We start from the raw sequence: 25,315 nt of genomic DNA on the forward strand, positions 1-25,315 counted from the left end.
GTATCTCGATGTCTTGTTCATGAGTGAGGGTAGGATGTAGCGGGAGATTGACAGGCAGATTGGTGCAGCATCAGCAGTAATGCGGACGTTGTACTGGACCGTTGTGGTGAAGAGGGAGCTGAGCCAGAAGGCAAAGCTCTCAATTTGCCAGTCAATCTTCATTCCAACTCTCACCTATGGTCATGCTTTGGGTAGTGACCGAAAGGGTGAAATCACAGATGCAAGCAGCTGAAATAAGTTTCCTCCATAGGGTGTCTGGGCTCAGCCTTAGCGATAGGGTGTGGAGCTTGGACATCCAGAGGGAGCTCAGAGTAGAGCCGCTGCTCCTTTGCATTGAAAGGAGCCAGTTGACGTGGTTTGGGCATCTGATAGGAAGCCCCCTGGGCACCTTCCTTTGGAGGTTTTCCAGGCACATCCAACTGGGAGGAGACCTCAGGGTAGACAAGAACTTGCTGGAGGGACTACATGTCCAGTCTGGCCTGGGAACTCTTTGGGATCCCCCAGGAGGAGCTGGAGGGTGTTGCTGGGAAGCAGGATGTCTGGAGTGTCCTACTTAGCTTGCTGCCACCGTGACCTGACCCCAGAGAAGCGACTGGGGATGAGATGGTATTAATCAATGACCTTGCATGATGATGAATAGTCATCTTAATGTGCATACCCCAGTTTTGCATTGATGTAAATATTGACAGTGACTCGAGACTTGATATTTGCAAAATATTTTAATTTGAACAATTAAGTTACTCTGCCTTGAGCAGTTGCTTACATAATTAAAAAAGCGATCATCTAACTGATGAAAAGTATTCGGGAGGGGCTCAATGTTTCGGGTCTTGCATCGGTCCCTGCAGGTTTTGTTTCTTACTGTCGCTGTGCAACTGCAAAGTGTCAAGCTTAAACTGTGTTGACCCGGTCACAAGTTTAGAGTCAGTGTGGGCAGTTTAACTACATTTCTCATTAGCGTGGTGGTAGCATCGCTGTTTTCTGAATCAAATGGCTTTTCAGTAGCAAAGCTGTTTTGTTGATCAAGCAGTGCGGTAGCATCCACACAAGCTACATTTTCCCAAACATTTCTGATGCTCAAGCGCAGCAGAGCTTTCTGCTGCTAAAGCTGCTAAGGATCAGTAAGTGACGCCATTGCCATACATGGTACTACCTGTATGTATGCCTTGATGCATGCTCAATAATCCAGGTAAGAAAATCAAAGAAGGTTGAATTAGTTCATCTGGAGACAATGTTTATTGACAGATACGTTTCATCACTCATCTAACTGACCTCTTCAGTCTAAACTGACTGCAGGTATCCTGCATTGTTATTGTTATTGTTACCCTGCACTGTATTGTTTATAAGGGTGGGGATACCTGCTGTCAGTTTAGACTGAAGATGTCACTTAATTGAGTGATGAATTGTATCTGTCAATGAATGTTGTATCCAGATGAACGAAGTCAACCTTTTTTGATACCTGTATGTGTAGCTAACAGAAGCACTTCCGTATGATGGAGAGGTCACGTACTAATCCTTGGCCTGATGATGCCTGCTGCTTGTCTGCTGCAGGGAAATACTGACATGCACACACACGCATGCATGCACACACATGCACGCACGTATGCATGCATGTGCACGCACTCACACACACACACACACACACACACACACACACACACACACACACATATTTTGACTGACAGTTCTATTGATCACTGAGATAGCATTGACTTGGAAAGAAGTTGGTTCAATGTAAAAACCTTTTTTTTTTAATGTAGTAGACTCCAAACCCAACTCAGAAAAAGTTGGGATGGTATGGAAATTGCAAATAAAAAAGAAAGCAGTGATTTCTAAATTTACGTTGACTTGTATTTCATTGCAGACAGTATGAACACAAGATGTTTCATGTTTTTTTGTCTTGTTAACTTCATTTCATTTGTAAATATACATCCATTCCTGCCATTCCGGCTTGCAACACATTCCAAAAAAAAGTTGGGACAGGGCAGTTTAGGGCTAGTAATGAAGTAAAATCATTAAATAATGATGTGATTTGAAACAGGTGATGTCAACAGGTGATTGTTATGATTTGGTGCAAAAGCAGCATCCAGGAAAGGCCCAGTCCTTTAGGAGCAAAGATGCACTGAGGCTCGCCAGTTTGCCAATAAATGCATGAGACATTTCTTGAAATGTTTAAGAACAACACTCCTCAAAGAAAGATAGGAGGGGATTTAGACATTTCACCCTCTATGGTGCATAACATAATTAAAAGATTCAAGGAATCTGGAGGAATTTCAATGTGTAAAAGGACAAGGATGCAAGCCTAAACTGAATATCCGTGCTCTCCAATCCCTCAGATGGCACTGTCTCAAGAACCATCAATCATCTATAAGCGATATAACCACATGGACTCAGTATTACTTGGGAAAACCTTTGTCAAGCATGATAATACATAGTTACATCCACAAATGCCAGTTAAAACTTTACTCTGCCAAAAGCAAGTCTTATGTTAACTGTGTCCTGAAGCGTCGTCAAATTCTCTGGGCTCAGAGGCATCTGGGATGGACCATCACACAGGGGAAATGTGTATTGTGGTCAGACAAATCAGTATTTCAAGTCTTTTTTGTGTGTGGAAGAAATGGATACCGTGTGCTCCAGACCAAATAAGAAAAGGACCATCCAGATTGTTACCAGCAACAAGTCCAAAAGCCAGGGTCTATCGTGGTATGGTGCTGTGTCAGTGCCCTTGGTAAGGGTAAAGTACACTTCTGTGATGGCACTATTAATGCTGAAAAGTACATAGAGATTTTGGAGCAACATATGCTGCCTTCAAGATGACATCTTTCCCAGGAACGCCCCAAGCCTTTTTCAACAAGACAATGCAAAACAACATTCTGCACACATTACAAAGGCATGGCTGTGATGTTGGACTGGCCTGCCTGCATTCCTGACCCATCCCAAATAGAGAATATGTGGCAAATTTTGAAACACAAAATTATACAACATAGAACCTGTACTGTTGCATACTTTAAGACCAGTGGCGTACCATAAAATCCCATGTCCCCCAACCCCACAGGGAGGGGACGTGGGCCCTTTTGCAATGGAGGTGCAGTTATAGTGACACCAGCAAAATTAACTAAAAAATAAATATGAAAAGCGCGCACACGCACGCAACTTACAATAAAATGGTCAATAAGCAATGTATATTGCAAGCTTGGTAAGATAGCTAAGGTAGTAGTTGATTTCATCTTCTGATTACTCAACTTAAAATATAATCATCCATCACACAAACCATGCAACAGTAACCAACATACAGCTCTGTAAATAACAATCGATACCATGGCAATGGGCAAAAATAAACTGTAGCCACTTAACATAGGCCAAGTCAGATATTTTGGTAGCCAGCACAGAAGGAACACACAATTCTAATTCAATTCCATTCATAAACAAGCACAGAATACAGACACACAAATAGGACTAAGACTAGGCCAACAGTTTACCCTGTGTTAATCTGATTCCATGATTAATAAATATCCCTAAAAGAATCAAATGTATTCTTTCTTACTCTTAACAATGACCCCAAGACATCCTTTTTCCCCTTGCATTCCTCTGTGTGAATTCATTGACAGTGTTTGTTATATCCATCTGGCGAGCTTGCTGGCCTTCAATAATGGGAATCGTTAGTCCAGAGAGTCCGTCTTGTCTCAGATAGTTTTTGATGATTTTCAGTTTAGAAAAAGACCTCTCAGCACTTGCCACAGTGACAGGAATGGTTCAAAAAAGAAAAAGAAATAAAAAAGCTTAAGAACAGTAGCCACGTCTGTGACACTAGGCAGAATAGAAGCATTTCTCAGGAACAGGAGCTTGGTCAGATGTTTAATTGAATCCATTTCAGTGGTTTTTATTTCTGACCTCAGAGCATTTCGAAATGAAAGTAGCTGTGATGGAAAATCCGATGAAAGGTCATCCTTGGAGAGTAGGGCTAGTGTCTTGGCGGATGTGTGCAACGCATCATTGTTTGCCTGTATGAGTTCACTGGGACATAAACAACGGCATTTCTTGGCAGTGGCACCCATCGCTCTGAATCGACGTTTGAGCTGGGAAACAACGGTATCAATGAACACATTAAAGATGCCTACGTTGAAACATTCCCCTGGACTTGTGAGTTGCCAAGCTGCACAGAACTCATCAAAATGTCACTTTGTGTGGGGTGTGCGTTTCTGAGTAAGATGACAGTTAATAACCCAAAAAACTGCAAGTCCCTGTGCTATGCTTTTGGTGTGTTCAGACTCCTCCCTTAGCTATGATGGGGGGTTGCATGCAGTGCCCAGTAGATCTGCTGCATGGAAGAGGTCCATATCCTTCTTCTGCAATAACTTGGATACTATATTTACTGGCTGCAAAACCGTTTCCTGTATCACTGTCATCATTGCAAATTCGAAAGTTTCAGTTGACTTAAGTCCAGTGGCCTCTGCTCATTCAGCTGTTTTTTTTTTTGTTTTTTTTTTAATTGAAGACTGATTTTGGTCATTGCCTGTAAAACGTCAGCATAGCGAAATCGAAGCACGTGAATAGATTCGTGCCTAGATGTCCATCGCATTGGACAAAGTCTTTTCAATGTTGGTTTAGAAGTAAGATGGTTGTCCAACATGTCCCATCTTTTGATGCGCTGACCAACACAACATAAAGTGTCTGTACAATGTCATAGTACTCTTTGATTTCTGCAGTCGGTTGGCAAGCATCATTCAACACTAAATTCAAATTATGTGCAGCACAATGCATATATACAGCATTTGGTTCTTTATCAAGGATGTATTTCTGCACACCAGAATAAATGCCTTTCATAACACTGGCTCCATCATATCCTTGCCCTCTGTACTTTTTACGTGACAGTCCCTTACTCTCGATCAGTTCAAGGATTTTTGCTTCGAGCCCTTCTGCAGATTGATCTGAGATACGCTGAAATCCTAGAAAACTACTGTGGTGGCATTATCATCGCCGTCTTTGCGAATTGTGACATGTCTGAAAACTTGACTGAGTTGATCGATTTTACTTAAATCCTGAGTAGTGTCCATTATGACTGAATAAAACTCGGCTTCCTTTATTTCAGCAACAACCTGGTCACGTACTTTCTGTGATAACAATGCAATTAATTCATTTTGAGTTGAAGGGCTTAAATAATTCATGTTAGGTCCTTTATCTAGTAACTCCCGCAAAATGGGATCATATCGAACCAGCAATTCTGTTATTGACAAGAATTTCCCATTTTTGAGCTCACCCACTTTCTCACAATGCCCCCTAGAAGCTATGCCAGAGTGACATCTGTGATTGTTGTTAACACTTTGGTCCAAAAACCAACTTCAGGTTTGTATTCGCTGTCTAGTACATTATCCATTGTACAGTCATTTTTCCATGTGTCAAATACCACACATGCCGCTAGATGGGCATGGGATGATTCATGTTTCTAGATTTTGCCAGAAAGGCCTTGCCAGTCATTTATCCCTACAGTCCAGGAGAGCTGATGGGATGGACACCTCCTATCAGAAAACAAAAACAAAAAAACAAAAAAACAACACAGCTGACGATACACACAGTCCATCTTTGGAGAATAGCGTAGCCATTTACAAGGGACCTTACAACCAGAAGGACCTGCTGTTTTTATTACAAGGAAAGGGTCCCTCAGGTTTGAAAATGAAATGAAAGAAAGCCACTTTATATGACATTGTATTCTTACAACGAATTTTTTCTCTGCATTTAACCCATCCTATCGTATAGAGGCAGTGGGCAGCTGCAGTGCCCGGGAACCAACTACAGTTTTTCTTTCCACTGCCTTGGTCTGCCTTGTCTTTTTGATGATGGGAGGAAACCAGAGCAAACCCATGCAGACATGGGAAGAACATGCAAACTCAACACAGAAAGGACCTGGGACAGCCTGGGGTCTGAACCCAGAACCATCTTGCTGTGAGGCAACAGTGCTAACCACTGGGCCACTGTGCCACCCCATATGGTTCTTTATCGAGGATGCATTTCTGCACACCAGAATAAATGCCACTCATAACACTGGCTCCATCATATCCTTGCCCTCTGCACTTTGCATGAACCCAAGTCAAGTATGGTCCTCCTCACCATGGGATCTGTTAAATCCACCAGGAAATTAGTTGTCTAATGGATACTGTTTGTTATGTGATTTTGTTACTGCCTCTTGATTACCATCATCAGGCTCAATCTCCGTGTCTACCTGTTGATCAGGAGGGGTGCAGCTAGTAGCGTTAGCCTCAGTGGTGTTAACAACAGATGCACCTGTGTTTGTCCCAGTGCTATCTGCATTGGCATCCCCCGCATTTTGTGCATTTTTGTGCTCCACTGAGGTATTTTTGCTTGCTCATTTTGAATTACTACAGCAGAATTGCCAATGTTTCACATGACGTCGACACAAAGTTAAAGTTCAAAATCACTGGGGTGACTGTGATTGTGACTGATAACACAGGATACCATCTTTAAAATGTATTAATTTTAGAACAATTGTAAGGTTGATAGCACAATAAAGGTTTGCTTCCTGGCTTTTATTTTAAAAGAAATGAAATGTAAAAAAAATATAGATGTTAATCTTTTTTTTAATCCAACGTTAGCGCCCCCCCCCCCCCCGCAGCGCGTGCCTTGCGAGCCCTTCCCCTATGCCTCTGCTTAAGACTTGCTTGCAGGAAGATTGGGACAAAATTACACCTGAAACGTTTCATCACTTGGTGTCTTCAGTCCCTAGAAATCTTTTACGTGTTGTGAAAAGGAATGGCAATATCACAAGGCGGTGAAATGCTTTACTGCCCCAACTTTTTTTAAAAATATGTTGCAAGAATCAAAATGTAATTATGTTATTAAAAAAATCATGAGGTAAATCGTTAAATAATGTGCTGTTGTATAGTTTTCAATGTAATACGGGTCAAAGATCTACAAATAACTGTTTTCAGGTTTAATTTTAATTTAACATACCGCCCCAACTTTTTTCTGATTAGGGGTTGTACTTTTGCCATATTGCCTTAGTTTAGCTTGCAAAATTCTCGGGTGGGGGGGCTTCAGTGGGGAGCGTGTTTATGTTCCCTCAACCCTATTTCATCGAATTTACCTAAACTTAACCTAACCTACCTTAACCTGATTTAACCTCAACTTCTACCTAACCCTAACCTTAACCCAACGCTTACCTTAACCTAACCTGTTCGACAGCTAACCCACAGGGCTGGGGGAGCATAGGGCTGACTGGGGCTGACCCCCTTCATTCAGTGTAGTGAAGCTTCATGTAATGTAGAGTAACAGGTAGCTCGGCTCACTACACTTTCCAAGTAGCTTGCCCAACACTGTTTAGAGTTGCCTGCAATGGACGGGCCACATGGCCTACAACACACACACACACACACACACACACACACACACACACACACACACACACACACACACACACACACACACACACACACAGCATAGCTTTCCCCTCGTACCGCAACCACGGGTCACTGCGTCAGCCATTGTGGTTGAAAGTAGTAGTTTTTCTTCTTTCACTGGCTCAGTCGGTCTCTCCCTCCTCAGCAGCCTCCTCCTCTCTCTCCTCATTTTGCTTTTTTGTAAATAAACAGCCGTAGCGCGCTTCATTTTTTAGAACACGGTAACAGCTAAAGGTGGATTGTTGCCAGATTTGGCAGATCTGCCAGTGTTTTGCCACACTAATGCGAGGACGTGAGATTTCAACTCGCACACTTTTAGTCGCAGTCTGGAGCCGTTAGAACTAATTTCTTTGTATTTATCTAAGCATGGCGGTATTCATCTGGGGTGGTTTACAGCAGGACTGTGAAATGTAGACAGAACAAAGCTTGATTCGGCGGTATGGATTTGCAGATGTGTCACGGGTAGGGAAAACGTTAGGGTTGCCAACTCTCACGCAACTGGCGTGAGCGAGTCTCGCGTTTTCAGGCCGTCTCACGCTCTCGCGACATCAAGGTAAATCTCACGCCAAAAACACCGCGACAATAAACAGATGAACGGGCGAACATAAAAGTCTCTCTGGTATGGTTAAACCAAGCGAACGAATTTTACTGTAGAAGACAGCTGAAAACGGTCAATTCTGGGGGGGACCTGAAAATATCGAAAAGTGGGTTTTTGTGTAGGTGTTTCCATGGAGATGCATTTTAAACGACTCTCTGATTGGCCCACGACGCGTATCTCCGTGTTGAATAGATGCTGTGTAAACAGCCAGCTAGCTTACGTTAGCTGTCTAGCGTTAAGTGCAACGGCAGAGGGAAAAATGAGAGCAGCGTGCACAAAATCTCCCTCCGGCCAGGTTATCAAAGTTGGCAACTCTGGGTTACGCCTTTCTGTAGAAATGTTAGACAACTCAGATTAATCGCTGCACGTCATACAAAGTTATAGTTAACATATGCAAAGCCTTCCCATTGACTGGTCTCAAAGAAATATGTACTGTTACATGGAGGTATTTTCATTGTAATTACGAAATTAGTTTGTTGATAACATAGTTATGTTGAAATCTTTTGTTGGTTGTGTTTATTTGTCAGTGCTGCGTTCAGCTCAACAACGTTGTCCTTTCGTTTTGGCTTGTGTTTTGTCTTTTGAAGTTGAGCTCATGGTTGTGCATTCTCTAGACTCGAGGACCAACACCAAAACATGATTTTCTGTTTTTAGCATAAACAAGTCTCTGTGACCCTAGCCTTTGTTACTCTCCCAATATGACCCCGATCGATGAAAATGTATGTAGTTAATTGATGAATACACAATAGGTTTTATGTTCATGTTTAACAAGGCTGCTGAGAGATCTGCAGACACAAGTCAAAGTCTTTCAGGAGGAGGGTCCCAGAAAAAGCTGGTTTCTTTTTTAGAAACATGCCTCAAAGAAATTCAGAGACAAGTCTTGGTTGTTTACATTAAGATTGGCCAAGTCAATCTCCTTAATCTCCAAGTTTACAAAGTCGTAACCCCATAACATGCACGCATGCGTGCACGCACACACACAGGAACATTTACCTATACGTGCACACACACTGTGTTAAGTTAAATTTCAGTTCAAAAATGTAGTTGATTTCTACCTGATTATTGTCAGTGCTTTTAGTGACCTGTAATCATACACACCATCACACATTATAATGTCCAGCGCAGACAAAACAGACAAAAGATCGACAATATAGATATAGGATTCCACTACTTCGCCAAACAAAAATAAATACATTGTAAATGATGTCCGACACTGTTTGAGAATGTATGGTTTGAAATCATTTATTGCTTGGCAGGAACCAATCTGTCAACATTTTTTTTATCTCTTATAAACCTTACTTCATGGTCTCATTCAACCATTATAGAGCATACTTGACCAGTCATGCAAGAGAAATGTGATGCAAGGTGAGTGCAAGGGAACAAAAGGTGCTGATGGGGCAAGAGATTTTAGATTTAGGTAATTAAATATTTACACGTGCAGTGATGACTTAAGCACTGATGAGACACTCAGTCCATTGCAGCTGCTGTAATATGAACAAAAGAGGTAGAGAAGTAAACAGAATTGGCTACACTGTAACTGTTCTATTTCACAGCCCATTGACTCTCACCTTATTGCATCATAACCAGCTGCTGTACATGAAATACTGTATGCTAATGACATAATGTCAGATTTGAAAGATTTTTTTTTTACATTTCGCCATTAGGGGCACCGATGTAGGATCAAGCCATGGCATTAAGTTCCCAAATAAGAGTGGCTTCTTTGTCATACGTCAATTGGTACAGTCAAGTTACATCCTGCATTTATCTGCAGGTCTGGTCCATCGTCACAGTAAGATAGGCTGTAGAGTTGAAATGGCCCCACAAGGCTTGAACATGTTTAAATGCAAGTTTATGTGTGCAACACATTTCATACACAAAGGCAACATGCTCTACATAACGCATAAAAAGACATTTGCTCTAAGCACAGAATCGGATTAAAAGAAATTAAAACATAAAAATGTAGAGGGATAAAATAGGTGGAACTGGTGAAACAATGAAGGGCAGGTTGGATGGGGCAGAGCCTCCAAACAACACAGATTCAGTCCACAAGTGCAACTGTCTTAACCAGGGAAAACGCAGTAGTTCAGTGTTTGTGGAATATAAATCCACCTTAATTTCTTCTAAACCGTGGGTCTGCATAACACAAAGACCAAGCTAGTCAAACAAAACGACAGTCAAACAGTGGGCAGTAGGTATACTGTAGATACTTTTTTACTCGGTGGTTTTCGATGTCTGATACGCAGACTGGCAAATACTCCATTTATAAACCTCCGTCCAACTAAATGACTCGGGTTGAAAGATAATCTGCCACACTTTGCTCCACATCCATACTGAGCCAAGATTATATTAGATCTTACTCACAGTTGAATGTAGATGTGCTCAAAAATATCATCCTTAGAACAACAAAGAAACCTACATAATACTTCTCAATACAGAGGGGGTCTCTTTTTTTTTCATTTTAATTCACATTTTGCAGGAGATTTGTGGCTTATGATTATAAGAATGCTTGTGGCTAGGCAGCCCAGGGAGCTTTCTTTGAACTCACTGTTTTGATTTGTTTTTTGTTTTGTTTTTTCTCTAGTGAAATCAAGGCAGGCCAGATCGGCCTGTTCAGCAGGGCTGCCCTGACCACAGAGCAGGAAGAGAAAGAGACTCAGTATGCGGACCCTCCAGATGGAGGCTGGGGCTGGATGGTGGTGCTGCACTGCTTCCTGGTATGTTCAGCACAGATTCTTTTAATTGTTCCTGTACTAGTATTGACGGAGCTTAATTATGAATGATTAATTATGAAACAGCAGAATTATTATCCTTGATTTGCATACACTACGGGGCTTGAGTTTTGTTTCACTCTCAAATATCCTTGAAACTACAATCCTGAAGACTGTTTTGTTTAATGTTTGAACATCAATGAACACCATGCTAATTGCAATGGTGTTTAAGCGGTATAAATCATAGAGAGAGCCATTGGAAGTGAAATTGAGCTGCCAGTGCTATGACATCAGCTCCGTCTTGGCTGTCAAAAAAAAATAAAACGTGCTGTGTTTCAAATCGCTCCCTGTTTGATATACAGTGTACTATATTCACCTTCCTCCATTGTGTCTGAATTCTAACTGTAAAATGCATTCACTATTCAGTGACCATGAAAATCTCTACAAGGCAACTGAAATAGTGCCCAATGCATGTACATTACTTAATGCCAAAAATACCGCAATGCAACGCTTCTCCTCTTCTCTCCTCTTCTCTCCTCCGCTCGTGCACTCTTTTCACTGTACAATGACGAGACGAGAAGACACAAATTGATAATTCAGCAGTGTCCAAAATCTCAATTTATTAGTCCCTATAGAGTAGTAGAGTATAGAGTATACCTATAGAGTATAGAGAGCGTTTCATATGTTGGGAATAGTGAGAGGACGCAGCTATGGAAGAGCTATTGACGTTGCAAATGTCTTTTACAAGCTTGGTCTGCAATATTTGCTTGTCAGCCACAACAACCTTGCCTCCTCTTCAAATCCTTTTTCTGTATTTGGGTGTTATGGTGAAGATGCAAAATGCTATCCAACATGAACCATTAGCATGCAAGCATGTACAATAGTGTTCGTAATTTTGGTTTTCATGGAATAGCTTTTATCTTAAATACAACAATGATGTAAAGTATCAGAAAGAACATACGTGTGCATGTAAATTTTCAGGATTATCGCTTGAATCTGTGTGTGTGCGTGTGTGTACATTCTTTGTGTATGCATGATTGTTTCTTTGTATGACTGCAGGTGAATGTCCTGGTGATGGGAACACTAAAGAGCTTTGGGATCTTCTTTGTGGCATTCCAAGATGAATTTGGAGGCTCATCGGAGAGTATCAGCTGGATTGGCTCCATCATGTCCAGTCTGCGTTTGTCAGGAGGTTAGGGTCTGCACACATCACCTAAACACTGAGTCAAAAGTTGAACCTCAGAAGTCTTTCCTTCAGTTGTTTCTCATCTTTCCTTGCTTCCTTTCCCCAAAAAGAGTTTAAAGAGGAGACAAAAGCCACTTCCATTTGGGCCCACTCCTTCACTGTGTGTTGCCACATACTGTTGGATGTTTAATGTTGGGGAAAAAGGGAAAACTCCCATTTCATCGTGGTTCCTTTGCTGTAATCTCTATAGCACCCATTGCATCTGTGGCCTGTGCCAAGCTAGGATGCAGAGTGACCTCTATTGCTGGAGCAGTGCTGGTCAGTGGAGGCTTCCTCATGAGTATCTTTGCCACCAATGTGGTGTTCCTGTACGTCAGCATGGGAGTGATAGTTGGTGAGTGGAAATATTTCATGAACACTATGGCAAACTCAAACAAGGGATTTAAAACTGCTACCTCCCCAAAGAATCCATAAAGCAAGGCCAGGGAACACAATTATTGTCTTCCCTCCTCAGCATGATCCATTTATATGAATGTGAGGTTATTGGTTATGAATGTAGGGCCATGCACCCTACAGTTCTGTATTAAAGCCAGAGTAGAACAGTGCTGCTACTCAATTGCACAATATTTGTGTGCAGTTTCAATAATGTCTGTTGTCTGTCCATGTCTTAATGACTCACAAGTTGTGTGGCTTTTTTTTTTTTATTCCTGCTTAGGAATGGGTTTTGCTCTTCTATATCAAGGCTTCTCAGTTGTCACAGCATTGTACTTCCGAAAGAGGTTAGCAACGGCATATGCAATTGGACGCTCTGGAATGGGTTTGACCTTTGCCCTGGCTCCATTCACTCAGCTGCTCCTGGACCAATATGCTTGGCAGGGTATGTAGGACTGATCTTTTGATATGGAGACAACTACAGACTTCCTTCCAATGTTGTAAACACACACATAAAATGTTTTTAGGTAGGTTTCTGTTAAGAAATTTCGGTATAGGTTTACAGATGTTATGGTGACAAATTGGGAATTCAGTGATAAGTTGAAGGCATTATATTTGTCCTCTTACAGGAGCCATGCTGATCCTTGGGGGTCTCATGTTGAACTTGGTTGCCTCAGGAATGCTTCTGAGACCCATCGATGTAAGGCCTTCAGTCACATCGATGCCAACTTCCTCCCCCATTCAGAAGAGTCCTGCTGTCTCCCTCAAGAGCTCTTCTGATAAAGAACACCATAAAAACTGCATGAATGGGAATGGCTCTTCTCTCATTACAAATGGCATCTCCAAACAAGACTCATTCCCATCTCCCCCTTCTGTTCCTCACTGGGACACCGAGGCAGCCCCAGTTGGCCAGAGCACCCAAGGCCTCCAGGACCACTCAATTAATCCTGAACTGACCAAGCTGGTCCTAAATGGTGTAAATGGCCTTGAGCCACACCATGACCTGAGTCCAGGTAAACCCGGAAGCCCAGACAGCTCTGCAGAGCTCAATGGCAGCATGAATGGGTCTGCCATTGTAGGGCTTTCATCCCATGCTAGCACCCCTAGCAAGGCGCCTGTCAAAACAACTAAAGTATTGGACTTCTCGTTGCTCAAGGACCCCTTCTTCTGCATTTACACCTGGTCCCTTGTCTTCAGCCAACTGGCCTACTTCATTCCCTACTTCCACCTGTCTGCCCGTGCCAGGACCCTGGGTATCGATGCTATGGATGCATCCTTTATCATCTCTGTGGCAGGTGAGGTCTACACTAGTCATTAGTATATAAGCCTTATTGCCATAAGCCATAGCAGGATCCTTTCCATCAAAGTGAATGATTGCGTCACTTGAGATGAGATGTTTCCCATGTGCATCTTGAGTGACTAAATTAGACTACAAATGAATTGGATTTAACTATGGTGGTGATTACTAAAATACAGAAGTGGTAACATGTTACCTTTGGGGATTTTAAAAAGGAGGACAAGGATAGGAGACAGGTCACACAAACGTCTCACAGCATTCAGTTCAATTCAGTAACCTTTATATCATCCCCATGGATCAATCAAAAGGCAGGCAAAGCGCAATAGAATGAGCAAACAGGAACAGGCAAACAGTAGTGTTGATTAGCAACCCTATGAAGTGCTTCACTGAGGGGACTTCACAGGGGAGGGGGCACTAGAAGTAGACAAGACCATACCAATTCTGGCTGGGGGATGGGGGTGATGGGGTCTCAGTTACTCAAAAGCCCGATGACCTCAGGGAGAAAAGTGGCTCTTTTTCTGCATCCTGGACAGCAGAGTATTTTGCCAGAAGGTGTCCATTCCTAGGCAGAGTGCAGCTGATGGGCTGGATCATTCAGACTGGAGTGAGATTTATTTACAGTCTGTTGTTGGTGGGGGAAGGTGAGACTCTGGAGTTGGCGTCCAGTGATTTTAGAGCAGGTGTCACTATGCTCTGAAGATTAAATTGCTCTGCGAAACAACTGTATTGCTTGAGTGAGTGAAAAAACAATGAAGCCGAACGTTCATCCTCAACCTATTTGCAATGTGTCTGGAGGTTGGCGACTGAACACGTGGATGTTCCATCTGTTTGTCTTTGAATGCAGCTTCCAACAGAGAGGTCCACTGCATTTATGAACAGGATGGTGCATGTTTCCTTTACAGACTGGGTTTAAGAAGCGATGCAAAAAGAAAAAAGTCCTCAGTCAACTTCTAGGCTTTAATTATTTGTGAGCTGCTCAGACTCTGCAGTCTTATGTAATAAAAGTGCTTACATAAAAGCTGAACTTTGGTCTACTGGCCAAAGCTGATGGGTTCAGCAGTACCCCACTGACGAGGCCACTACATAGGAAAGGAAAAAAAAAAGAATTAACATTTTTTCGACCAACCTCACACGTGCATGCAAATGTTCTTGGTAGAATTTAGTGAATAATTTATACACTGCAGACAGCATGTTGGGTTTGTACTGTACAAGCATCTATTCTGTAATTCATCCAGTGGTCCATGATAAGCAGTTGTTTCTGCTGAGACCTTAGTTGCAAGATGTCTGTAGATAAAGCAGTTGCCCACATGTTTTGAAATAACATTGTTGCAGTATTCTTGTGGGTGCAATGAAAGCGATGCCGTGACAGAAGCTGCTATCACGATGCAACAACAAGTTCTTGATATTTGATCATTTTCATTTGATTTTGTTTAATGACTAAGAAATTCGGGGGACTACAATATTCAATGAAAATGCCTTTATCTGGCTGAATAACATGGTGGCATGTTGTTGGACTTTTTATGTCAATATGATGTGGGCTGAGACTACCATAAAGACCACTTGGCACATGTTTTCTGTGAATGCTGCATGAATTAGTCATGGCAAAAGCATACTTACTAATACTATGTCTTGATGAATGTAGTATTTCACTCAGAAATAGTGTACAACAACAGCAAGAATACTATTGAAAAAAAATTAGGCAAAACATCCTCAAGAATCAGTTCTTCATGAAAATACAGAGGAAACATTAAAGGTGTTTTTTTTTCTTCTAGAGACAGTATAAAGATCTTTAGAGCTCATCTACATTTGGTTTCTGTGGATGTCAAACAAAGAGCATGTAGGATATGAGGTGTCTCATTTTGCCCTGGCGGTCTACGCAAATGAGCAGCATGCCAACAATTGGCTCCAAAGAGCCAGCAAGACCAAACCACGTTTGCTCTCTCACATTCTCTAGTCTTGCGTAGCGTTTTGATGAAGATAGCGAGGGAGTGTGGTAGTGAGTGTGGTAGTGAGAATGCCTGCCACCCACACCACAAAGACACCGTCTGACAATCCTGCTATCCTGCTGTCCTGCTCCCTCACCCCACCCAGCACCTCTGACAGAGGCCCATTGAGTTAACGCAGGGAGGGAGGCGACTATCATCGGTCTAGCACCACCAAGTCAGGCACAAACGGGAGTCGCTAGGCAACAGTGAACTGAGTTAAGTGGCTGCTGTGGCAACAAAAGGGGCTCGCGATTTTTTTGGGGGGTTTTTTTTGGGCCCAACTCTGGAGTGGCTGAAGTTTTGCCAAGGAGCACTGAGGCAGCAATCTGCACAAAAGATGAAGCAAGATGAGCCAACAGCAAACCGTTTAGTAATGAGAGAGGCTGGGAAAACCAACATGCCTCTTATACCCCTGCCTTTACTATAGTGACTCAGTGTCCCTCCTTTCAGGCAAAGTGAATAGCATCTCTCCCAATGCCTTGTAACCCATTTATAGTCGATTAAAGCACAGAGACATGCACCAATACCTGTTAAATCTGTCTGAGCCGAAGAGATACCCTCATATTGAGGAAGGGACTGCAACTAATCATGCCCCTGAGGTATTTAGCCCAAGCGCCGTTTTGAGAGGTTGCACTCAAACGGAATTGCAGTGGGTTTGAGCAGGAACAGCTGCAGACCTGTACTAACCTGCTGCGATTAAAACACACAAACAAGCGCAGGACTTGTCTGTATGCAGGCAGGGGACGCCCCAGGACATTCTTTCTGGTCACTAGAGGAGGACACATAAACACAGCACAGCTGCCTCATGTCATCTCTCTAACCTTGGTGAGGAGATATGTACAATATTCTGTTATGTAACCACAGCAGAGGTGTTCAGTAACAAGGCATTTCTTGACCCGTTCCTTTAGTCCCCATTCATTTCTTGCTGGATAGGCAAATTCCCGGTCAGATTAAGAAACTATCAAGACGCCAATATGCTTTTAATGATTCATCTTGCTTTTTTCCTGATTGTGAGTTAGTTAACTCAGTCAACTGACTCACATTTTAAATAGGATTTATGTGACATGATGCAAGTCCATCCTTGTTTACCTCAGCAACGATTGCAAGCCCAAAGGCTGGAGAAGGCTGTGTTCACGGCTGACGTCTGTTGTTGTTGTTGTTGTTGTAGTGCAGTGTCTGAGCATGGGATGGGTAACTCTGATATGCATGGGACCCGTTTTGTTTTATTGATCAGTGGCTTGTTGCTGCCTGCCTGTAGCTATTCCTGCGTCGGTCAATACACCACTGCAGTTGCTGCACTGCTTATCGCATTCCAGTTGACCTCAGCAGAGAGCAGCGTATATCTGCCCAGTCATCATACTTACTGGAGGCAACGTACCAGCCGGTAAATCAGTGGGGTGGAATGCAATGTGTAATGACTAGTCGGCTGTGTGTTATCAGCTGTTGCTGATGTAAAACAGTTGTACGGTATAAGAATGAATCGTTTCTGGCACTTGTTCATTGTGGTAAATGAGAACTTCATATGCAGGTGGCCAGGTGTCACTTTGATGCTAGTGCAGAGACTTGTGCAGTTGTGCTGCAGTGCCTTCACTTTTACCCGACCTCCCCCACATGTGCACACACATGCGCGAACACTCACGTGCGCACACACAAGCAGCAAGCCTACAGCTTGCCTCAGTTTCTCTTCAGACACACACACTTGTGCTTATACTATTGTTTTCTTTAGCCTTGATTTACTGGATCATTTTGATTGAAATGCAAGGGTCAGATTGACAAATGCGTATACATAGCTCGGCCAGATGCCGGGATAAATTCCCCACATGTCACATACAGGCTGATGTAGACATTTTCTGAATGTCTTTGGCATTAAATGTTTCTATAAAATTAAATGTACTATGTTTGAATGACATTCAGGAATGGGCTGTGCTCTCCTATGCATCCTAACCACTACTGATGTCTCTCTCCCACTAGCTGATGAAGGCATGGCTGGGCCGCATTAGACTGTTAAATTTAACATTTAATACTCACTTACTGGTTGGCAGTATTTTAATTTCAAATTGAATAATTCAAATAAAGGCCCCATTGTTTTTTACTTCTTTTAGAGAACGCCATTACCCAAGCGCAGTTTACAACTATAGTTGGAATGTTAAGTAGCAGTGTCGTCTTTTTCTTTTTGGGGATCTCAAGAGAACGTCCTTAGGTGTATCTGAATGGTATGCCCTGACCTCCAGATATTGAAAATTGTTGTGCTAGTAACAATGTTTATTCACCAGTTAAGATGTTTATGGATATTCATCCATCCAATATCTTGACCGCTTATCCTGCTGTCAGAGTTGCAGGGATGCTGGAGCCTATTGTTTATGGATATTCTCATTATCATTTCATGTTATTGGCTGAGCCACCATAAGAAGTCCTATCATGTCTTCTCTTTCACCCTCTCCCTTCTCTTTCACATCCTTTCTCATTTTTATCACCCTCCTTGACTCACCCTAATGTTCTCCTTGTTAAATTTTACCTTCTTATCAGTTCTCCCCTCCTCCCTCTCTGTATGTTTGCCTCCTGTCTTGCATTTTTTTTTTAAAAATTTTAATTTCCCCATCTGCCTTACCTGTTTCTCCACCAGGTATCACAGAGACGATAGCCCAGCTCGCCTCAGGCTGGATAACAGACAGAAACCTGTTCCATAAGTACCACTACCACAAGGCCTACCTGATCCTCTGTGGCCTTGTAAACCTGCTCTCCCCGCTGGCCACCTCCTACATATTATTAATGGTGTACGCTGTCTTCTTTGCCGTCTTCTGCGGAGGTTACATGGCTTTGCTGCTGCCCGTCCTGGTAAGACGTCTATCCAACCAACCGCCTTGTGGCCATGGCTGGACACACGCTTTCGTCAAATTCAGAAAGAGAACTTTTCTTTCAAATGACTGTCTTAGAATCAGAGGTGTAAAAACCAGGTCCAGAAAGTACAAGTCCAAACCATGTATTTGCTCCACTCATGCACTACACCAGCAGACTCTAGTCAACACCACTCCTCAACTAGGTAGGGAAAACTTGCTAATGAAATCAGCTGGTTTAATAAGATGGTTGGGGCAAATACATGGTTTGGACACTTACTTTCTGGACCTGGTTTTTACAACTCTGCGACAGGACAGATAAGATGAGATGTGGTAATACTGAAAAAAAATACCATCAAGGAACATGATGAAAAGGCACCAGAAGTGAAGAACTATCTAGCTGAACCATGTCTTCTCTTTCTTTGTAATGAGAGGGACTGTCTCATGGAGTTTTTGTGCGTGTGTGTATGTGCGCGGGTGTGTGTGTGTGTGTGTGTGTGTGTGTGTGTGTGTGTGTGTGTGTGTGCATATATGGGTGGAGAAGGGGCTTTTGACTTGTCTGTGGCACAAAAACATGCAGGCATGTGGACAAGTGATACGTGTATGCATGCAAACGTAGAGATTGAGAGAGGTTAGATAGGGTGTTATCTGTCATTGTGATTTCCACAACTGCCATTCTGGGTGGTACCAGTATCCAGTATCTTATGGTAATCCCATCTGATCATTAGATGATCTCATCTCAGAGCAGATAAACACAACATGTGATGACATTTCAGAGATTGCGTTTTCAGCTCAGCAGTACTGTGTCTGGGGGTGTATGTAGAGGGACCTTTGTGATCCGGTAAGGGAAGTAACTGAAAAGGCGAACCACTTCTTCTGTCTGTTGGGAAAGAAAGAGTGATGACAAAGATAAATAAATCATTTTGACAATGTATAAAACATACAGTCCTGCACTTTGTGCTCTATCAAATTAACTCATCTCAAATTTCCCCATCGCCCATTTGTCTGTGAACCTTTGTGTAATTAAAAAAAACAAAAAACAATCATATTATAAATACAAGCCTAGTCTCGATTTGTCAGATGCTGGATTTATGCTCCACTTTAAAACGATAGGGGACACTGACTCTTCGCCGTCTTGTCCTCTGCAGGTAGACTTGGTGGGGTCAGAGAGACTTAACAACTCCATGGGCTTCTCCATGTTCTTTGTTGGCCTGGGTTGTCTCACTGGGCCTCCTCTTGCAGGTGAGCGACTCCTATTATGGAAAACCTTCACAAGTCACGCATGCACTAATACACACTAACATCTACATACACGTTGTCACACCACACACACACGCACACTCACAAAAAACATTGGACTCCATGCTTGCAATGGATGCAAGATATAGTATATTACACTATGTACTGTAGCGAATTCGGGGGGCAGTCTGGGAGACCGTCGCCACAGCCAGGACGCGAACCTGTGTCTCCCACTCCGCAAGCGACAATGTTAACCAGTCAACTAAAGGGTCTGGCCCGTTAGTCAAGGATCAACGTGTCTACTTATCCATGCACGTTACAGTACTGTATCAGGCCAGGATGAAATGAAGTGTATATTTGTGTGTGTATGCAAACATACAAAGGGCCTCATGTACTGCAGGAGAGCAGAGGATGATTGAGGAGGCCTCAAGCATCTTTGTCCTTAAACATTTTTAGGGCCTTGAGGCAAATCTATTCACAGGGCCTTATTTCCTGGTCATGGCTCAGTTTTTGTGTGCATATATGCATGTGTGTGTGCATGCGTGGTTTGTGCTGTCATCATGACGTGAAAACTGAAACGCATAGGAGAAAAACAACCTATAGTTAGTCTAGCCCAGACAGATCTTTTTGGGTCACTTTGACAGAAGTGTACCAAGGGGTGACTGGGTCATGTTTCATCCTGCCTGAAGGTGATGCAGAGCCTTGGAATAATGTGTTCATGGCCGGGTTAAGGGAGATTATTTTAAGTGACGACAGATAGTCTTTGTTTGACTTGGAAAGCTGTTTTTAATCTTAAGTAACAGGTACCACACCTCCAGTGTCTTCACCGTTCTGTTGACACCCAAGGCTGTTGACTAGTCCTTACAACAAGTATGGCCTTCTCTGAAACCACCATGTTAAGCTCAGTCAAATCAAGCTGCTAATTAGGTGAATTGGTGTCTTCATCTACTGTTTATGGAATCCTGACATTTGCACAGGCCTCATCCTTAATGTTGCACTGAGACATGCTGTAAACACATGCATGTCATATGAAAATGTTTTCACCCACATCTTTTTCTGTGAAAACGCTCCCTGTGTTTCCAGGAAGAATAACTCTACTTGCCCTCACTGGTGACATTTGGCCTCCATCGGGGTTGGGGGGGTGGGGGGTTCCCCTTGAACTCAGTGACATGGTCCCTGCACTTTGTTAGGCAATCCCCGAGAGCAGCTTGTGGATTTTGGGGTCAAAACGTGATTAATGACCCCCTTTGGGGTGGTACGGAAATAGCATGTGGCTCGGTTTACCATCCCTGCTGGTGCTGTGGGGAAGAATTGACATAAGGCAAACTGTCATTCCTCCCCGAGATCCAGACACAGGCTGTGTTAATTTTCCTGTTGACCAACCCTACCCTGAGGACTCCTAATGCCTTACAACAGCTTTTTGTGTAGGCTACCAAGCTTTTCATCTCCTAAGTGTAGCGGTTTGTCACACCCAAGATGACCTATGTAAAGTGAAATATCAAGTTGACTTTGTGGAAAAACTGATCAGGACTGCAATTTTTTTAAAGAGTACTGGTACTGGGGCGTCCAGGTAGCGTAGCGGTCTATTCCGTTGCCTACCAGCATGGGGATCCTGGTTCAAATCCTCATGTTGCCTCCGGCTTGGTTGGGCGTCCCTACAGACATAATTGGCCGTGTCTGCGAGTGGGAAGCCAGACGTGGGTATGTGTCCTCCTCCTCTGGTCAGTCGGGGCACCTGTTCAGGGGGGAGGGAGAACTGGGGGGAATAGTGTTATCTTCCCACGTGCTACGTCCCCCTGGTGAAACTCCTCGCTGTCAGGTGAAAAGAAGTTGCTGGTGACTCCACATGTATCAGAGGGGCTAGAAAAGGGCTATATAAAATGCAACTTGATTAATTGATTGATTGATAGTCTGCAGCCCTCCCCGGATCGGCAGAGGGGGTGGAGCAGAGACTGGGATGGCTCAGAAGAGTGGGGTAATTGGCTGGATACAATTGGGGAGAAAAGTGGGGGGGGGGGTTCCAAGAAAAAGAAAAAGAGTATGTACTAACATAAATGAGGAGAACTGGTTCGGTACTCATTAGGTTTCAGAAGACAAAAAATTGTGTGCATTTACAGTACTGCAGGACAGTGGAGATAAAAGGGAGAAGGAGGATATATTACAAACGCTTGTTATAAAATGTACACACTTTGAATAATTCATGAGTGCTTCATTGAGTTACCATGACGTTTTAAGTTGTAGTTTAGTATGATTTCAAATCGCTGGATGTCTTGCAGGTTTCCTGTATGACTACACCCAGACCTATGACTGCTCTTTCTACCTGGCCGGGGTCTGCTACCTGCTCTCCTCCCTCTCCCTCTTCTTGGAGCCCGTTGCACAGCACTGGCAGGGCCGGAAGAAACAGGCCCAGGTCAAGGGAGCTGAAAGCTGCTGCAAAACCAATGGCTGCTTCAGCCCTGACCCTTTGCACAATGGCGTTGTGTAGAGGACTCAAAAGCAGGGAATGCCTTCCATCCTGAACCAGCGTGCTCATGTCTTGCATGAGCCTGCGTCGCATGGACCTGGATGTGACCCCAGCTGAGGGGTCAGGACACAAGTGACCTTCAAACTTTGGCAGCAAGGATAAGGACAAGATTATTATCACCACCGTAACATGATGTCCATGGATCGAGCAAGGACTCTGGTGAACAGAAGACACTGTCTGTAACTTTTTGATATGTATAAGCCAAATTTAAACTTAATGTAATATCATACATTTGATCCCCCTGTCCTCAACACACAATCCAAGTGCATGTATCACTTTGCAAAATGTGAAAAAAAAAAAGCAAACCTTTTTTCACTGCTGGAGACATCCACGACGCTCTGTCATCAAGTCTGAGCGCATCACTATAGCCGAATTGTTTGTTCTCCAACTCGGCTACATTATTACCTCCGCCTTCTTCACAAACAGGAATACATGAGGAAAAAAATTTAATGTGACAGCACAAAAGAATGCCAAATGTCTCCAGTGGTTTGAAGGTGTCTTAATATGCAGGTGAGGTATTCACTTTCATTGTGCGTAGCGTTTCCTGACCAAGAAACTTAACTGTCTTTAAGATGAAAAGCTTCATCTACATCTGTTTGTCACATTCTTATTCAACTGTTTTTTCTATTGTGAAATTCTTAAATCACGAGACAGCACATCAGAGAACGAGTCTTGTTCGGCTGATTCCTTTGTATACCTCTGTGTTTATTATACCTGTACTCACAAACATGCACTTTGGGCCAGCTTAAGATCATGCTGCGTAACACTTACTTCCTTGGCCTTTAGCTGCCAAATAGTTCCAGTTAAACTGAGTCATCAGTTTAATTGCAGCCTGCAGCAAAAACACAATGTGTTATTTGCCCAGAATCTCAAAGGGCAGTATCTATGAGATTAGTGAAATGGGAGAAAAATGACACATCCAAACTTCCACAAACAGATGTAGAATGTTCATTATTTGGGAGCATTTATGGTCATCCTTTTGTTGATATGAAGTATAATTTCTACTTGCGACCCTTGGCCCTTTTAAAGTGCAAAAAAGTGATTACTGCTCTTTGCTGCTGCAGGGTAGTGATTCTAACGCCCTTTAAAAAAAAAAGAAGAAAACAACATTTCTCTTGTCACCTGTGCTAGCAGCACCAATGTAAGTCCATACCCAGGTCTATCTAGCCCATTGTTTTAGGGGGGCTACATTGCTTTTCTATGCAAAAAAACAAAATAAAAACAGCACAGCTGGTAGGCAAATCTGTATCATGTACTGAGAATGATACTCCTCCAGTTAAAGCTCACTCCTTCCTGAATGCTCACTACCTTTTGATTATAGCAATAATAATAACCTATGTAATATCTAAATAGCCTCCCCAACCTCTCTAAATGTGTATCAAAATGCTGTAAAGTGTATCTTGATGACTGGAAGGTCGTGAGGTAACCTGCTTATTTGAGGGTTGGATGACAAACTGTGAAGCCCGATTAACTTCAGACAGCCTAAGGGAGGAGACGGGTGCATAGTCCTACAGGGAAAGGAGCAGGTCAACACCAGTGAAACAGCAAGGCTTGTTTTTGTTTCATGGTGCATTTTGCACATTGTTTTACCATGCAAACCAACTTAGTTTGATAATGTTTTTGCTGACTTTGCCCATATTCACAAGTCAGTGCCTTCACCTGCTCGTGCTGCCCATTGTGCAGAACTGCATTTGGATAGATGGGGTTATGCTGGTGCAAACACTACTACAGTCATTGCATTGCCCAAAAATAGCAATGCAATTTAAAATTGAAACATATTACCTTTGGGAGTCTCATTGGTTAAATATTCTTTTTTTATGTTTAAAAGGTTTTTATTCGATTTTCGGTGGGTTCCTTGTTTATCACCGCTATTTGCCTTATGAAGTACTGTAACTTACTTTCTTTTTAATGTGAGCCAAAGACACATTAGTAACCTACCTATAACTTGAACTTTTCTTTCCTCTGAACACTAGTCACGACACTGTGTTAATGCATTTTAACAGGGTGTCCCTGAGTTTCAAGTTAAATTCTAAAATTGTCGACTGGAATACAAGGTACAACCATCTTTTTAAAATGTGGATTAAAACCAACTCTGCAGATGTATCTGAAGACTGTGGGACTGCTCATTGCTCACCAGTATAAAAAAAATGTGCTCGGAATACAACAGTTCTGCTGCATTCAGTACCTTTTGGAGATTTTGCGTAAGTTGATATCATGAAGACTGTCATAAAGACCCGCAGAGACCCTTTTTAAAACCACAAAGACCATCCATTATTTACAGCCACTTCCCTGAGTTTTACGTCAGGGCTGTCCAAAATACCGTGAAGGACGTTTGTTTTGTTACCCTGCCCTCTTGTGGCACTAGAGGACTTCTACTTAAAGAATGCAGCCTCAATTAGTACCAAGTTATTCCCCTTCAACTCACTTTTACAATGCTCAGAAAAGCTCTTTGTACTGTTTCATTTAACTACAGTCATGCACAAAGGCTCTTTAGGCTTGTGAGTTGCATTCATCACTAGACAACTTGTGACTAAGGGCCACTGAATGTTTTGTATTATGAATCATATATTTGATGCTTTAAAGTTAGATTTTCTTTACAGGTTCATTATACTCTGCAATTTTCTGACTATGCTGAGTATTTTAAAAGAAAAATGTTTGAGTGATATCTTGCAAGCATTTGTATCTCCTTGGATAATGTCTCCAACTCACCACCGATAAGTGCTTAGATACAAAAGTTGTTAAAAAAAGTCACTCGCGTATTTGCCGATACGTGCAGTTACATCATATATGTTGCAAATGCATTTTTTTTTTTTGTTGAACCACTATCACTTTTCCCACTAATGAGACCCTCTGTTTTTGTTTCTTGATTGAGGTTAGACAATATGCTGAACCAATCGTAGCCATCATGGTCACAGCTCCTGTAGCGTTTCTCTTTAAGCTTTGTGACAGACTGCACAGTCAGCTGCAATAAAATGACATTTGACTCAGTGAATCTGGTCTTTTTGTTACAAGGACAAACGATAGAAAGACTCTGAACAAAATTTCATCTTCCAACAGAAAAGATAAATTTCACATATGGTACTTTTATTGACACTTGTAGCAT

At 42.6% G+C, this 25,315-nt stretch overlaps 1 protein-coding gene across 1 annotated transcript in view; it reads left to right on the forward strand.

Annotated features, from left to right (window-relative positions):
• slc16a4 (solute carrier family 16 member 4) overlaps nucleotides 1-22,184 on the forward strand; it is a 32,513-nt gene extending 10,329 nt beyond the window's left edge. Inside the window, exons 4-11 of the mRNA XM_056274906.1 lie at nucleotides 10,589-10,721; nucleotides 11,775-11,907; nucleotides 12,152-12,295; nucleotides 12,617-12,778; nucleotides 12,963-13,628; nucleotides 18,239-18,450; nucleotides 19,598-19,691; nucleotides 21,965-22,184. Coding sequence (XP_056130881.1) covers nucleotides 10,589-10,721; nucleotides 11,775-11,907; nucleotides 12,152-12,295; nucleotides 12,617-12,778; nucleotides 12,963-13,628; nucleotides 18,239-18,450; nucleotides 19,598-19,691; nucleotides 21,965-22,173 — 1,753 coding nt within the window. The 3' untranslated portion in view covers nucleotides 22,174-22,184. The remainder of the gene's footprint in view (nucleotides 1-10,588; nucleotides 10,722-11,774; nucleotides 11,908-12,151; nucleotides 12,296-12,616; nucleotides 12,779-12,962; nucleotides 13,629-18,238; nucleotides 18,451-19,597; nucleotides 19,692-21,964) is intronic.
• Nucleotides 22,185-25,315: the final 3,131 nt, after the last annotated feature.

Source organism: Lampris incognitus, chromosome 2 (genome assembly GCF_029633865.1).
Source record: "Lampris incognitus isolate fLamInc1 chromosome 2, fLamInc1.hap2, whole genome shotgun sequence".
In the NCBI taxonomy this organism is placed as follows: Eukaryota; Metazoa; Chordata; class Actinopteri; order Lampriformes; family Lampridae; genus Lampris; species Lampris incognitus.